Consider the following 18,006-nt stretch of genomic DNA (forward strand, 5'->3'; position numbering starts at 1 on the left):
GGGACACCTAACTGATGAAGCTTGTAAATCAAGCCGTTGTGCCAGACTTTATCGAAAGCCTTAGCCACATCGAAAAATAGGACGCCTGTACCGCCTTTGGGGGACTTGGTGGCGAAGTACAGATTGTTTTTGTGAATGTGCTCCGTGATGCGGTGCACTTGATGGACGCATGAGTGTTTGGCTCGGAAGCCAAACTGCTCATTGATGAGCAGGCCTTTGGAGTATATAAACTCCTTTAGGCGGGCGAGGAGGATTCGCTCGTACAGCTTGCCTATAGCCTTGAGGAGGCTGATAGGACGATAACTGGACGGGTCGGATTTATTTTTACCGGGCTTGGGGATGCCAATGACCACGGCTTCTTTCCAGCTGTCTGGAAATATAGCGTTGGACAGCGCCGCGTTAAAAATAGCGACGAGTAATAACAAAAGTTGGGATGGCAGACTTTTGACTAATCTATTCGATATGCCGTCTGAGCCGGGTGATTTTTTGATAGGTAGTTGTTCAACTAGCGTTTTGACCTCATCAAGCGTGACTGGTGAGAGGGATTCGGTGGGCGGGGTGGACGCGATGCGTTCGACTTCGGTGTCTATCTTCTCGAGATGACCTGCCTCGACTGGGAGCGTGCTGGGGGAGCATTGGGCTTCTAAGTTGGACGCTAGACACTCAGCCTTGTCTTCGTCGAAGAAGGCTATAGTGTTGTCGGGTCGGACTAGCGGGGGCATGTCGTTTGTCTGTTGGTCGGTTTTGAGAGATTTCGCTATGCGCCAGTACGCGGTGTGGCATGGCGTTATCTCTTCTAGGAGCTTGCCCCACCGACCGTCCCGGATCTGCGCGATGCGCTCCTTAACGCTACGCTGTAAGGCTCGCAGGCGCACCCGGTTCGGTTCGGAGGGGTAGCGATCGTACGCTCTAGTGGCTGCGTTCTTATCGCTTATTAACCTCCTTACGTCATCGGGGAGCTGCCAGCGACGGTCGTCCGTCGCCGGTACCTCCCTGGAGCAGTCCTTGACTGCCGACTGCAGGTGGTTATATATATATATATATATATATAGAGTGTCCTCGGTGGACTCTATGACGTCGGGAATACGGTTTAGTATCGGTGTGTCGGTCGATTCGAGAGATTTCTCGAGTCGTTGCCAGTCTGTTATTGTTTTGGTTGATAGTGGCGTGTCGGGCGGAGGGCCCAGAAGGAGGGTTACCGGTCGATGGTCCGAGTTAAGCTCGGCATGGACTTCTGGGGAGCTCACCCGTAGGGTTACGTTCCTCAGCAGTGCCATGTCCAGTATGTCGGGTCGGTGGTTCACGTTATGGGGATAATGAGTAGGGCGGAGCGGGGCGATTATCTCGAATTCGAGCGAGTCGGCTAGTCTGTCTAGTTTGTGGCCGTTTGTCGTGGACACGTGGCAGTTCCAGCGGGTGTGTTTACAATTCAAATCGCCAGCCAGAATGGTGGCGCTGTTGATATCTAGGAGGGCGCGTAGGTCGCTTTCCAGCAGTAGTTTGCCGGGAGGCTGATATACGGATGCCACGGCGAGCGGTCGGTGGCCGGTCATGCCGAGAAGACAGACGGAGGCCTCCATATGAGTGAGAGGCGGTGTTTGTAGCGGTATACAATGTAGGGACCGTTTATAGTATATGAGCGTACCGCCGCCTCTACAGGCGGTGCGGTCGTTCCTAACTAAGTTGTAATTGGCGATTCTAGGATCGCGGACTGAACGTTTCAGTAGGGTCTCCTGCACGAGGAGAATATCGACTTGGTGGTCAGTGAGAAAGGAGGCGATTTCCTCCTTTTGTTTTTTAATCCGAACGCGTTAAAAAACGCTATTCGAACGGACCGAGGCTTTTCTCTCTGAGCTCGAGTACCCATAATTACAGGTTAAAATTGAGGATGGCGGTAAGTACGCCGATGTGCTCGCAGACGGCTGCGAGCCTATTTTGGGGCGACTCCTTATACAGGCGGAGCTTGGAGGCCAGAAGGGCAATCTCGTTAGGGTCGATGGTGCTGGCTAAGCGAGCGACCAATGCGAAGTCCTGCGCGAGGGAGCTGCCGTTGGCATTGGGGGCCGCGGGCAGTGTTTTGGGGACGGGTTTGTGTATGGGCATGGGCGGGGCCGATTGGGCGGGCGGGGCCGACTGGGCGGGCGGGGCTTTCTGGGCGGGCGGGTTGGGTGCTACCTTGCTTACAATTGCCGGGGGTTTAATCCAGGCATTGTTAGCAGGCAGAGGGCGGGTACGAGTGGCTCGGGTTGTGTTTGAGCCTTGGCGGGGGCACGTGCCGGAGCACGGTTGCCCTGGGTGTGGGTGGCCTTCTTTTTGGCGGGACGTGGGGCGCGTGAACAACCGCGGTAATTCGCGGTGTGACCCTCTGTGAGGCAGAGGGTGCAACTGGGGGGCGTGGGGGTGTTGGGCCTACGGCCGCAATCTGCGGTGGCGTGATCGCCTAGGCACTTGACGCACCGTGGGCGAGCGAAACAATTACGGGCAGAGTGCCCGTAGTTCTGACAACGGTGGCATTGTCCGGGGTAGGTACGCTTGCGAGGCGCCTCTACGGAGAGCGAGGATAGTTGGCAAACGCTCTTTATATCAAAGATCGATTTGCCTTCTGGGGATAAATCTAATACGACTAGAACAAGGTCGATAGCGGCCTTGTTGCGTGAGCGCGACTGTAGTACATACGATGTACCTCGTGCGCTGGGTAATTCTGGGACTGAAGGTCCTCAAGGATGGAGTCTGTTGAGAGCTCCTTGGGTAAACCGCGTATTACAACGCGGAGATTTTTCTCTTCCTCGAGAGCATAGGTGTGATAACCTATGTATTTCTCCCGCAGGAAGGTGGTGAGACGACGATGGTCGTCAGATGATGGGACTGATACTTTGATCCCTATTGAGGTAGCCTTAGCATGGCTGAAATTGATATGCTTGTTTTTAAGCATATTGGATACGGTGTTCCAGGCACTTTTGTCCTGGATGATGACGGGGGCGGGGCTTTGGTCTCGGGGTGCGACTTGCGTGCACTCGGACCGGGGGCGGTTTTAGCGGTGCCGTCATGGGCACGCTTTGTTTTGGCTGGCTGGGAGCCCTGGGCCTTCTTGGCACGCTTGTTGCCAACAAGAATAAAATCGTCCTCGTCTGAGGAGACCGGGGGGATGGGAGAGGGGACGTCGCCGTCGCGGATGGCGTCGAGCTCCATACTAGGAGCGTCAAGCTCCGCGACGGAGTCGTCCTGCTCCATGGACGGAGAGGCGGGATCGGCCTGGTCGGCTTGGGTCGGGGGTAGCGGCGGGAGCCGTTGGGAATCGTCCTCGAATTCGTCAGTGTCAGTCTGAGTCATCATTGGGGACGCGTGGGGCGAGCTGTACACTAAGTGCACAGGCTTGGCGGCTTTGAATGCTATAAAAGCATTTAAGATGCCGGGACACTTTTTTTCCAGGAACTGGAAGAACAGAGGCATATCGGCCTCTGATAAGGACATTTTTGAACAGTGGTAATGTTAATTACCACTGTTCAAAAGAATAGAATAAGAGTAGAAATAGTAATATAATACAATAACAATGCAACAATACAATACAAATACAATACAATGAAACAATAGGGTACTTAAGATAAGGACGGTCGTCGGCGGGTGCAGCCGACGGTGTCAGCGGGGGCCTCCCTGCCGGGTGAGGCAGGGGGGTGAGTGCCTATTGATATGTGACCCTAATATGTAAGATCACTAATCTTATTGAGTGAAAAATGTGTACCTAAGCGAACCTACTTGGTGGCGTCGGCGGCGGGCGGCAGGCAGCAGGCGTCGGCGGGTGTTGGTGGCAGCGGCGGCGGCTCGGATCGGCGCGTCGCGCAATAGGCGTGACGCACCTCCCTAACTCACGACAGTCCGTGCCACTGAACGTCCACACACAACACTTCACTTCACTTGAACGAAGAGAGTTTCTCCTTCAGTCCTCACAACACAACACTACACACGCGGAAAGTCCGGTAGCACTGTGTCGGAACGGATGCCGAGAGCGCGGTCGGCCGCGGTCGGCGCGGGACACGGAGGCCCCGGGCCACGCTAGGTGCACCGAGTGCACCTAACACGCGGCGAAGTATATGATTAAGAACGCGCGAACGTAACTGCGCTACGTGCGTGCGCGCGGTGGTTTGCTCGAGGGAGCAGAGAACAGCGAGACGGCGGCGGGACTAGCGAGCACATACGTGCGTTCGCTAGCGCGTCGGTCAGCGGAATCGTGGCGCGACCTCGCTCTCCCGCGCTATATATATATGAGGGGGAAGGGGAGCGAGGTCATATAAAAGGCGCGATCCGCGAAATCGCGAATTATTCTTAAACCGCACGTCGCGCAGCGCACACATCATAATAAAAATGTAAATTAAAGATGGTATTGACGTTTGATGCACAAATTGTAAACACAAAATGTAAGATTGATAAAATATAATAAAAATTGTATAAAGGGGTGAGGAGAATAGGGCGGCCAAGGGTCCGCTGGCTAGTAGCAAAAAATCGTATATAAGTAGCGTCCAAAAGCGCTACAAATTATAGCGAATCTGACCTCAGAATAGCGAATCTGACCTCGATTAGCGAATAGCGAACTCGACTTCTGAATAGCAAAATCAACCATTGAAGAAATTCTCCTCGCCTCTGCATTCTGAACCACAAGAACCGTTTTCTCATTTACTGCCCGTCCATCATCGCCATCGTCAAGCATAGTCGTCACAACCCTTTTCACGCATCGTGTCATCGCATCGTGTCACCGTCGCATCAGCATCGTGTAAACGTCCTTCTCAGGACGAATCATCGTGGTGCCTATAAAGAGGCACCTGGTCCTTCACCCGCAACGCGCCCGCGGCGTTGATTGAGGCCCTTCAGGTAGGGAGTGCTTTGAAAAGGGCACTCTCTCACCTCGAGGAGGATAGATTGACGTCCGGGCGTACCAGCGACTCGGTGCCTGCCGACGCGCCTTCCGACTCCCGGGGGCAGCGGCCAGCACAAGATTTTATCAGATTTTTAATTGTTTTTAATACAAAAGTAACTATTTTAAGATTGGCAACTCTGACTGTCTCACTATTACTACCACTAAGCTAGGTCTCTCAATACAAAGTATCAATGTTGGCAATCCTGCTTCTACTTCACCTACTTCTGTCTAGCTGCTAGTTTTCCAGTGTTCCAGTTTGGTTCGAAGAGTCAGATTTTGCAGTGAAATTACAGTATTTGGAAGCATGACAACTTAGTCCTGAAGACTATCAATGCATAAGAGATTATTTTTTTATACTACGATTGTGGCGAATTAGCATACGGCCCATCAGATGGTAAACGATTACGGTAATCTATGGACACTGACACCTAATTCATGACGTCCGTAATGCTGTTTATGTTTGTGACAGTTACTGCTTTCCATTCGGTAGACCGTCAACTTGATTGCTATTCTGTTTTTTTTTTCTTAATTTTCTAGATAAATATGAACAAATGCTAATCATATGTATAATTTACAGGCTGGGCGGGATGGGGGGAGTGGGGCGCATGCAGTAGATCCTGTGGAGGCGGCAGACAGATGAGGCGGAGGTATTGTTCCAGGTCGAGCTGCGAGGGTTATGGAGACCAGGCCAGGTCGTGTAACTCCTTCAATTGTGAAGGTACAATCTTTAAAAGTACGATACTTAGATTATAATTAAAAAAATGTATACATAGTAGTAGAATATCATGAATATTGCATACAGATCTTTGCAGTATTAATGATCTTGTAAAGTAACTTCGTAATTTACAAGGTTACAAGCCGGTGCTTGTAATCTTACATCACTACCTGAATATACAATTTTTGTTGAGGCCGGGTTGTATATATTTGAAAACATTTTAGCAACGTTGTTTTACATATAAATCTAAATATATACAACTCAAAGGTGACTGACATAGTGATCTATCAACGCACAGCCCAAACCACTGGACGTATCGGACTGAAATTTGCCATGCAGGTAGATGTTATGACATAGGCATCCGCTAAGAAAGGATTTTGACTAATCCTACCCCCAAGGGGATAAAATAGGGGATGAAAGTTTGTATGAAACTTTGTCAATTTTAAACCGATCGCGCTAAGACTTTGCATGCATAAAATTACTATGACGTAAGCACCCCCTAAGTAAGGATTTTAATAAATTCCACCCCTAAGGGGATAAATTAACGCGAGCGAAGCCGCGGGCAAAAGATAGTTACTTGATAATTTTAAAAGATAGTGAAAACTAAGAGTTAGTTTACTATTGAGAATGCGTGCAGAAATTGTATTACAATAATTACCTAAGATTTTATCTATTATTGGTGTTGTGATGTTATGTTCTTATTTGTGTTATTATTCTTTTGATGGCCTCTGTGGTCTAACACACTGTTTTAATTCCGATGTAGCAGGTTTGATTCTTCGTACAGTACAAACATTTGTAATCATATGTATGATTGCTTGTATTGATTTGGGTGTTTACTATGTACATATATTATATATGTATTTACAAACACACAATTTGAAAATTGAATTTAAATTATATATGTTCAGATAAGCAATTGATTTTTAATATTTACTTTTAAATTAGAATTAGCTCTGTAGCATATAAAAGTTTTCATTTGAATATCATTCTGTTTTAAAACAATGGTGCAATATTCAACAAAGCAATCTGTAAACTCATTACCATAATCCAGACCGAACTTTCAACTTCTGATTGTTAAGTACACTTTGCGATCCTAGGAGGAGAAAACTCCATCACAAGGGCCCATAAACAACTATTCATTGTTTTTCTACAAAATAAATAATTTATTTCGCAAAGAGCATTCTTTTATGGATGTTAACTCAAATGGATCAGTTCATTGCATTCGACTGTGTTAACGGTATATACTGGCGATAGGATGTGTATGAAATAGGGTTAGTTATGCTCATGTTGAGGAATTCATCAGGAATTAACGACGAAGAGTTCAAGGAGAAACTTACCGCATGGAGGTCAAATTGACATGGTACATTGCTAGCAATTGGTTTGCTAGTCCCATTACTAACAATAGCCAAAGATCGTTAGTACGATCAGGTCGTCATCAGTCATCAATGATTTTGTAGTTATTATGAAATTCAATTAAAATGTAAAGAAGGTCGGAGCAACGCAAAAATTCTTACCAAATTCAAAGAGATTATATAATATTCATAAAATGAAACGACTTTTGCTTCGAAGTTAGGTTCTGTTTAGTTAAAAATCGACGGGTGTTTTCAAATTCGCTTCTTCGTTTTTAAAAGTATTAAATGTTTACTTAGATATACAATTATATAAAGCAGTGCCCCTTAAAAGTGATTCGTGGAAGCATTGGAAGTGGTCTGCGAGAACAATCTGAAAATCTTCTTAAATCTTCTTCAAATCTAAAAATTTATGCGTGAAATTTCAGAGAACTTCAATATTCTATACTATTATAAAAACGGTGATATATTATTCACTTATAATTACTGCATAATATGACCCTCAAACAGTTGGCAGTCTATGGTGAGCCAAAAATTCTATCAAATGATCGTTGACAGAATTTCTGGGTTTTGGTTTCGTTAAATTTCCAGAATCATCTCTGAAAGGTTAATAACCTGATAAAGAAGAATGAAAAATTTTTTAGGTATAACCGGCGTGAGGGATAGCAAAATTACCCGGCATGAACATGTTGCAAAGTTGGATCATATTTCGCATATATTACACGTTGAAACAAGTTCTGTAGTCAAACACAAAGCCACTTCCTTTATAAAATATTCACCTCACACTTTCGGATCGAGCATGGAAGGAACTATTACCAAACAAACTGCCAGGAAAGTCATCCGTTAATGCACCTTGACTGCCTTTAGTGTGGAATAGTAATGAGGTTACACAGTTACCGAGTGAAATATGGATAGACTCGTACAGTTTGGTTACAACAGGGACTAACTTTATCTACATGGCAAAAACTAACTGAAATATTTAAATATATACCAGTTTTTGTGCACTTAAAGTTTCAAATCATACTCTAACTGATTGTTCGGCTTCGTACACCAATAGTTCATAACAGTTTTGTTTACACGCCAATTGGTATAAAAGAAATACTAAATTAAAACAAATACCAAAAGTTATGTATAAAAAAAACATCTATTCAAAAGATATAAATACGAGTTTCTTGCTCATTCTTTTTGTGTTGAATCTGCGTTCGGAATGGATGGTAGAATAAAAAATATGACTATAAAAAAAACTACTACAAAAGTACTGAGTTTATCAAAGTTTATCAGAGTTTATCAAAATAAAGATTATTTTTGTTTTATTAATATAAACTGTAACCAAATTTATCTGAGTTTTGCCCACAAACATTCAGGAAAACAGACAAAAATTCTAGCAATCATAATTTTGACTTTTAGTACGTTGATAAAGTCTCCAAATGATAGTTTTTCTCATATTATTATATCTTCTGTATATACATGCACAACAATCAGTTTTTATTTTATGCACAAAACACCAAAGCATGATGTTTACATCAGTAATGCTATTTCAATCAGTAATGCAAATAGGATGCCTTGCTTTGCAATTGAATTCAGGATTGCAGGGGGATGTGACATAACTTGAATAAATTACAAGATTTTACAAACAAATTACAAAAAACAAACAATTTTACAGACAAATTACAAGGTACGAAAGACTAATGGAAAATTTCAGAATAAGAATGAAGTTAGCATAATTACAGCCAATAATTGCAAAGTATCAACTAGATGTTATTTTACTAAGGAAAATATAGTTTTTTTGGATAATCGACATTTATGTGTGATACACCTGCCAGTGCTAAATATATACAATGATGAAGCACTAGTAGAGTATGATAAGATGCATGAAGCTCTGTAAGCCCGTCATGGCAATTTTACCCGCCATTAATAACGATGGTGTCCAGAGCAGACCACTATTACTGACACACGTTACTAACGTTGCTAACAATGAGGCCTTGAGCCCCCATGACCTGCTAATAATAATCGATATGTTTCTTCACCTGTCTGTACAGGAGCGATAAACCCTTTAGCACCGGGTGCAAGACGGAACTTCCATCCAGCACAAGCCCGGTGGGGTCATGTGGCTGATCGACCACATGCCTTCAGTCTAAGACCCAACTCTTACATATGGATCGCATCTTCGGAGCTCTTTGCTGCGGGGAAGACGTTTCCAAGAGAGTTCACTTTATTTGTCTCACTAAGGTTGAGACCTGAGGTTTGTGAATATTGTATTATATGTTAATGCTATCTGACCTAGCTTATTATGTCATAGCTGAGCGATTACGCTAGGCTATACAATTCTTACTAGTAAGTTAGACATAATTTACTAGTAAGAATTGTATATAAAATTTTGTACACAAATTATATATAATGAGCTACATTTTGTTGTGTAGTTTCGGTTTTAATCTAGGAAAAATCACTGTTACGCAATATATAGTAAAAAACTTAATGATTTATTTGAATGCTCTATTTTCAGCAACTGATAGTAGAATTATTTATACAACTTTTTATTTTAATAGCTCAATTCTGAAAACCAGCCACAGTATATGATTACATAACATACATAAAAAATATTAAATTTATTATTGGGGTATGAAAATATGGAAAAGAAAAATTTTACAAATGGTAAAAAAGTAACATATGCCTCTACATTCAGCCAGTATTACATATTTATCAGAATATTTTGTTACAGAGTGCAGGATACGGACAGGGAACCTTATTCTCCATAAGGTCGCGTCACCGGTCCGGGTCGTTCCTGTCTCTAGAGCTGGCTGGTCGTGGTGCTGCACGACTGGTACACGCCGGCTCCGGTTCCTCAAGATCAATATATCTGGCAGTACCTTTGTACGACTTCCGTTGGCACCATATTGCTATCAGGTAGCTATTTAAAAGCTTATCTTATTTTGCAATGACTTTCTTTCAGTAAATATAAGTTTGCTAAGGTAGACGTGAGGTAACGTCGTCTACGTCAATGTCTTTGTGATAGACTCAACCCATTGGCTTTTGGAAGAGTCATGGCATATCTGTGCTTTTTCTACTTCATATATCACGGAACGTAGTCTGAATAATAGTTAGGATATACTAATACCAGCTACTGAGTTTCACCATCGCAGTACCCGCCAGAAATTAAAATATCATCCTGACCTATGGTCAGGATGATATTTTAGTTTCTGGCGGTGATATTTTAATATCAACGGTGGATAAACGCTATTGCGTTTATCCACCGTTCATATTAAAATTTTATTTCTGTAATTTTCAAAACAATATACTAGTTTATTAATAGCTATATATTTGAGCCTCACAGCGCGAAAGCGTATCAAACTCGGCAGATGAAATATAGAAAATCCTATTAAAGTTCAGATTACAGAGGCGCTATTACACCAGTTTTATTTAGTGGTAAATAAAAATATTACTTGTTATGTAAATTCCAAATACAAATAATCGGCTCACCTAATGAACAGCACCATGAATATCACGGCATAGAGTCACTTGGTACCACACCAGGACTGAGCTGTCACGCATCCCTATAATGTCACTGTCATAGCTCATACGTCAAATAAAAGATAGACAAAGATGTTCCATATATCCCCTAAGAGGGTGCATGTTCGGGCCTCGGGGCCCCTTTGGCTGGCAACAACTCCTGAGGAACTGAATTTAAATCCCTTGAGAGTTGGCAGTTTCCAAAAAATAAACTAAATGTAACTGTACTGTAGGGATGTTACAATATTTACAACTGACCTAATTTAAGATCTAGTGCCATATTTGAAATCATACTACATCTTATATAATAAGATGCGTGGCGACTGACATATTCAAGACAGATGTATATATATTTATATATATTTTTTATTTATTTATTTATTTATATTTATATATTATGTGTGATGCGTAATGATAAGAATATGGGCGGTGTAATCACTTAGCATCAGGTGAGACACAAGCTCAATTGTCCCTTATGCTATAAAAAATATACGTCAATAAATTATTTTAATAAGTAAAATATACATCGTAAATTGCGAGTTAATGATATCTCGTTTCCATACCATGGGCTAATTTAATCTCAAATGAAGCGAAAATGAAAACTCGACACAAAGTTCGTAGTATCAGACTTTTAATTAAAATTATGCAATATTTTTTTTGTAATTAATTTACAGGGTCGACTAGTAAATATTACATTGCGTTTTTATTTAGATATGAATTTTATGATAAATATTAAAGTGTATGTGTAATCATTGTATTGAAAATGGTGTTTTATGTCTGTATAAAAAGATAATAATAGTGATAATAATACTCAGTTAAAAGAAATGGAATTCATTTAAATAACTACAATAAATAATTGGTTTAAGAACAATAATTACTGCTATATTAGGAGTACTTTTATGGATTTAAACGAATTTTCAATATCTCTTTCTCTACAGGCCTCTTGACTTGTCATAATATCATAATGAAAAGAGAAGGTATTTATTATTTTGACCACACAGTAGATCTCAAATTTGTCATGAGCTGTAAGACAAATGCAACGCAATGTGATACTATGTACCTTTCTCCTTTCGATTAATTTTTATAAATACAAAAACGTATCCGTTCTTATATTATCAATAGTTCATGAAAGACAATATAGTCGTCTAATATGAATGAAGCAGTTCACACTAATATTAACTTCATGTGATTTTATTGTCACAATTAATATTATAATTTTACTAAATAAAACCCTTTTTATGTCACAGAGTTTTAAATTGAGTAAGTCAAAAAATAAAAAGGGTGAATATTTATTTATTTAACTTCAATGCACACAATACAAGTACATTTGGCGGACTTACACCATGCGGCATTTTCTACCAGTCAACCATAGTTGGTGCAGATAATAATTGTTGGCGGTGCAAATATAATAAATGATAAACAATTATTATATAAATAAGATAATTTTGAAATATATTTCCAGTTAATTTGGTACTAATCTCGCGTAGCATGTTTCTAATCAAATTGGAAGGTGGGTTGGATACCCTAACATGATCGAAAGGTATATCTCTCCAGAGATTGCTTGTACATGTTAGCAGCTAACATGTGAATTCGTACGTAGAATTTTCATATAGTTTATTACGGTCATGTTTTTTATCTCACTCACCTGGTAGGTCGAAAAGGGTTATAAATACAAAGCGGTTGGTAAATATTATATAGAGTTAGGTCTTGTTGGATTTAATCATTTCAGCCGTGAAATTAATATCAATTCACCTATGAATTTTGTATACTAAATTCATATTAATATTACGCCAGGTTGAACTCAAACAATCTATGAAAATCAGTTTATGAAATTATTAATAGTGGTAGTTGTATAGTATATTTATTGCTATGTATTAGGTAGGTACATAAACATTATTATATTGATGTTTCTTAAGGGTGCATTTCTCTGATTCTTCTACATACAAAACATGCTATTATGATAATTTTCTAGAATAACTAAACTCAATAAAATATTGTACTATTAATACAAACTGTAATATTGTAGTACTAGGAGAATGTAAAAAATGTACAATATTTAAAACAATACCTTTGTATTCACTATAATAATAGAATAAGCCTAATAGAGCGGAACGTAAATATTTACGCTTACAAAATTTCAATTGAATTTTAATATAATATTATTTAATTTTAATATAATATTTTAATCTTTCGTATTTGATACACATTATTTATATTGTTAACCGGATCTTAACACGAATAATTTTATGGTAAATGAAAGTATTTACCTCTCTCGACGTTCTCACTTTATTTACCATATAATTATTCATGTTAACACCCAATCAATAATATAAATGAATTATAGATAATAATTGTAATGTTCTTTCTTTGTGTAGTGTTCATGATGACAACACAGTACGTGCATATGTCGACTGCCGCTGGCTAAGGACTGATGTGTTAGAAAAAGACGCCCTGGTTACACCGAGGGATGCTGATCTTATTATAGGCTATCTCTTTTCGGTAAGTGGACGACTTATTAAATAAAAACTGAAGCGACCCGTAAAAGAGAACTGCCCAAATATTTAGTTAGGACCCTTATATCTTTTTTTTACTTATGTGTAATTGATTGACTGGAATTTACTGAAATACGAGTATGTTTTTGTTTACCCATATTGTTACTAGCTCAGAAAACGTGAGTTTTTATTCGTTTGTGTCAAGATTCAGATGAACCTATGATTAGAAAATAACAACGTAGTAATTTCATTAGAGTTTCGTGTTTATATTAGATACTTTAAATTGTTATTTATACAATATTAAATGAAATCCATTTCATAAAATCGCTTTTCACCGATAAATACGCCCTTTTCCCTTTTTGCCTCTTTATCTTGCTCATTTCTATATGTTTATACATACTTATATGTCTATAAAATCATTTACATACACTATTGTTATTATTCATAACAGTATATGTAAATGATTGTTATTCTTTTGTGTCAAAAATGAATAATTCTAGAATAATAATATGGAATAACTACAAAACTGATTCGAATGAAATTTCTTATACAGATCGATCATATCCTAATACATAGGATAATTTTTAATATAATGAATATCGACAGCGCCACTAAAGAATAGTGAATTTTGTCCAAAACTTATTCTAAATAATTTCTTTGATGTAATTTAAAGTAAAATAAAAGGTATGTATTAATACTGTCATTTAGAATTTTGAGATTAATTTAATTATTAATTCCATTACAAATAATTTGTCATTAAAATTTTGCGCTTGAAATTTCGCAACAGGGAAATTTTAGTGATTAAGTATTCATTGCGAATCAGATGATGGAGTGTAGAATATTTAAATCCACCTAAAAGTAATATAAACCATATATATATATATATATATATATATATATATATATATTTCCATCAAACTATAATGAAGATTTATTTCATTAAAAAAAGTCGTAAGCCGTAACTTGAGAATGAAGTATAGATTTTGTGATTCTAGTGATACAGCAGAGAATTAATATTCTTTTTCATATTAAATTACGACCTTTTTAAATTACTACAGCTTCAATAAATTAATTAATCTTAAGTCAAGTCAAACTATGTAAAATTACATATATTTATAATATCAAAATTGCTTGTGCCTTGTAATAACTATATAATTTATTTGTCAATCTATTTGTTCATTGAAAAATATTCTGAAATTAATTATACGGTCACAAATTACTTTTAAATATTATATTTTATTCATAGATAAAAAGTAAGAGCATTTTAATCTGGCTTTATAAATTCTTCAACAATTTACTTTTATGTTTTTGACGCATCTCTCCTTGCAATCATCATATCTGTTACTCGAATCTCTTTAAAAGACTTCAAAGTAACAAAAAATATTGTTAACTCAGGCATTTCAATGACTTTCACACACAACTTGACTTTACTCGACTTGACTCGAGTACCTACGCAGTCTACGTAAATATAACTTGATCTTGACGGCTTTATTTATTCTAACATTGCAGAGGTGCCTTAATACTCATATGTTACATGGCAGCTTTGCAGATATTTGCATATTTAAAGCTATGTTTCAAATCGACTCAAGAATTCCCAGTACAGGATTAGATGTAAAGGGAGAATTAATAACATTATTGATATTACTAAACAATTTTACCAAAGATGTAAATAGTAATATTTTACATTATTAATATAAACCGTGGTCAGATGGTAAGTTTAGTTCGAAAAGTTCAAAATTTAATGTCAGATTTACACTTAGTTTCTCTGTGAAAATGGTTCAATTTCTTTAGTATTCTACCTGAATTTTACCTTAGTGTACCCTTTACTTTATTGACGTTGTAGAATAATGTGGAAATTTTGAAAAAAGAAATAACTTTTTCTTTTGTTCTTCTGCTTGCTTGGGGGAGGAACGCACTCTTATAATATGATACAATTACTGTTATATTATCTTTTTGTGAGCTGTTAGCATATATGATAACATATTGCTGTACTAAGTAAATATAGCATAAAATAATGTTATGTAAACTTCAAAGCTGATGTTATAATGCTGCTATATGCAAAGACGTAACTTTTCTCCGACTAAAGTGATATCCATCAGCAGGAGTTGGCCTTCAGCCGTTGAGCCATGAGTCCTTCCGCGGAATTGAACTACCCTCTGCCCTTGTCAAATTTAATTTCGTGAAACTGTAAAGTAACCAGTTACGAACACATGTAAATAGTTTAAAAAACCATTATAACTATAGCACAATGTATTAAAAATCTATAGTTTCTTAAAACTTTACGTAACATTACTCATTCGACACTTGGCTTCCTACTTTGAAGTCGGTTTTCTCATTTTGTTTCTGCATAAGCCGCACACAGTCAATAACTTAATCATACAATTTTATCCTATTCTCTTGGCTCTATACCAAAACTATAACAGAATTTCAGACGTACTATTCTATTTTAAAATGCAGTAGGATCTATCCGCAGTCACGGAGTATTCAAATATCTAGGAATTTAAAAACTGAAATCAAGTAAAATAATGAAAAAAATCTGCAAAATAATGATGAAATAACCTTGAACATTAATTTGCACGATATTTAAATCAGGCTTTACGGATACATTATATCTCCAATAAATTTCTCTTGTTTGTTTTTCAATGTTATTATCTACATGGAAATAATAACGTTCGTATGTTTTTTTAAGGCTTGTTATTAATTTTCAATAAACTCCAAAAATGTGGAAGTTTCTGTTTTTATTGAATTTATAGGTCATAGTACCTATAAATTCAATAAAAACAGAAAACAGTTTTCCATAACTTTGCCAATATGTTTAAATATATTTAAGTTTACTATTTTTTTTAGACAATTTTTAGTCTCCTTTTTGCTAAGACTTACTGACTACATGTGAATTTACCTACATCCTTTATAATACTTTCATGTTTCTTTTTGAAAATCGTAAGGGTTACGTATCCCAAAGTCTAAATTAGGAAATTACAATTGTGATAATGTTACTGACAAAAAATTAATCTTTGTTACTCGAATAAATATATTTATTATTTTAATAAACGCTCTACATCAATTCAAAAAAATACTACTTTTTTCTAAGAACATAATTTAAAATTAGCTGTTATTACTAACGACCTTTATAGTATATCTACTCATGTGTTTTTATTAACCGTAAAAGTTTATTTTCCTTTTCTCCTACACTAATTTGTCAAAACTAGTTTTATTTTAGAATCCAATTTAAAAGTAGACAATTACCGAGCTGCTATTACCCACGTCCATATAGTAGAGTCATGTACATTTTTGATGACAGGGCGATCTGGAGCAGTTGGTGTTGGTGCCAAAAGCCGGACAAGCGCAAAAGCAGTGTTCGAGCCAAGTGAACGGAATAACAACCCCTTACGTTACACTCCGTGACACGTAACTGAAACCTGTGAAGAAAATACGATAATAAGTAATGTAATAGAAAAAATAACGAGTGATATCGTACTGTTTGATATAAATATTTTATGTAAGGACACAGTGATTTTGGACTTATAATGAAATATCCAGAAAATTGAAATTGCTGCGAGAATGAAATGATGATAATTGTGAAAGATCTCTGTGTATAAGAAATGAGTATATAAACTAGGACCATCGTAATGTACTTCATGTGTCTGTGACAGTTTGTATCACGATAAAATATATGGTCTAATCGAAATGGTGGTCAATATATTCAGTAATCGAAACCTATTAGTTTTAATATTCTCATCTCTATGAAAATGTGTGTATATACACGCATATTATTGTTATTCATTACCCAATTACTTAAATTACAATTGTGTGTTGTATGTAGTTCACGAGTATGTTAATACGTATGAAAATAAACCAATAAAATTCAATGAGAGAATGTAGAGTATGTGAGTAAATAGTAAACAACAAACTTATAACAATAAATGTATATCGCGCTGAATAATATAATTTATTAGCAGTGTTGTTTACGCTTATTTGTGAGTTGTTTATCTTGAATGTAATAAAAACTTTTTTAATTAATTTGAATTATTACAATAATTATTAGAAAAGCACACAACCCGTCCGTTCTGTTTGCGGGCTGCTCGCATAATGCTTTTTTTGTCCGAATCCCTGTTCACAGGCCGCCATACTGTGCCCAATGCATATGCGTAATGCGATCGTTAGTGAAAATTTTGAATCTGAACGTTTAACCGTTGACGTTTTGTCTCGGGCCCGCTGAATCCCCGTCGTTGCAGTGTTGCAGTCTAAAAAATAGATTTTTGGCTACATTCATACAACCGTGCCAGAACAGTGTCCTTCTCTTGTAGATCAACATTACAAAAATAAAAATGGATACACATAGGTAAGTTTGTCCAATTTATTAATTACAAATTAAATAATTAAATAACCATTTGTCTCTTCAGTTTGTTTGAAAAAAAGTTGCACACAATTTATTTGTCAACGTTCTAAATTATTGATCGCCATTTTGGTTCTACCCTATATAATGTTGAATTAGTATCAGCTGTAGATAGTAAAATTGAGAACATACTTGATATTAAATATTTACTTTGAAAGTAAACGTTAAGTTGAAGTGATATTATAAGTTCATGAAATGTGCGCAGATTCTTGTGTGTAATTATAAAAATAAGTCAGCAAATTCATATACCATTCTGCATATATATACCTACATATATATAAATAAAATGTGTAAAGAATACGATATCTTCATAGTTAGAACATATACGTTTTGTTTATAAAGGTGATATTACACATTTACAACATGTAAGATATACAACCAAGAAATAACAAGTCCATATACAAATAAATACATTTTTTTAAATCCAGAATTGAATTTTTTTTATTATATTCAATTTAATTCTTTTATTGACGTAAATTTTGTAGAAAGCCACCTGCGTGGATACCGTTGTCTCATTGAAATCTTTTACGTGCTTTGTAAATGTGTTTTGGTTGAAAGGTGAAATTATGGGATTAGGAGATTTGACATCTTAGCTTTCTCGAATAGCAATCCTGCATATAGACAATGGTCTTACCATA

The 18,006-nt window shown here is 37.6% G+C and overlaps 1 protein-coding gene across 1 annotated transcript in view; it reads left to right on the top strand.

Moving 5' to 3' along the window:
* Positions 1 to 17,772, top strand: part of LOC131847403 (uncharacterized) — a 53,537-nt gene extending 35,765 nt beyond the window's left edge. Inside the window, exons 4-8 of the mRNA XM_059196979.1 lie at positions 5,487 to 5,627; positions 9,013 to 9,215; positions 9,693 to 9,877; positions 12,856 to 12,979; positions 16,274 to 17,772. Coding sequence (XP_059052962.1) covers positions 5,487 to 5,627; positions 9,013 to 9,215; positions 9,693 to 9,877; positions 12,856 to 12,979; positions 16,274 to 16,384 — 764 coding nt within the window. The 3' untranslated portion in view covers positions 16,385 to 17,772. The remainder of the gene's footprint in view (positions 1 to 5,486; positions 5,628 to 9,012; positions 9,216 to 9,692; positions 9,878 to 12,855; positions 12,980 to 16,273) is intronic.
* The last annotated feature ends 234 nt before the right edge of the window (positions 17,773 to 18,006 follow it).

This window comes from Achroia grisella, unplaced genomic scaffold (genome assembly GCF_030625045.1).
Source record: "Achroia grisella isolate CSIRO2021 unplaced genomic scaffold, CSIRO_AGI_Agris_v1 utg5304, whole genome shotgun sequence".
NCBI classification, from domain to species: domain Eukaryota; kingdom Metazoa; phylum Arthropoda; class Insecta; order Lepidoptera; family Pyralidae; genus Achroia; species Achroia grisella.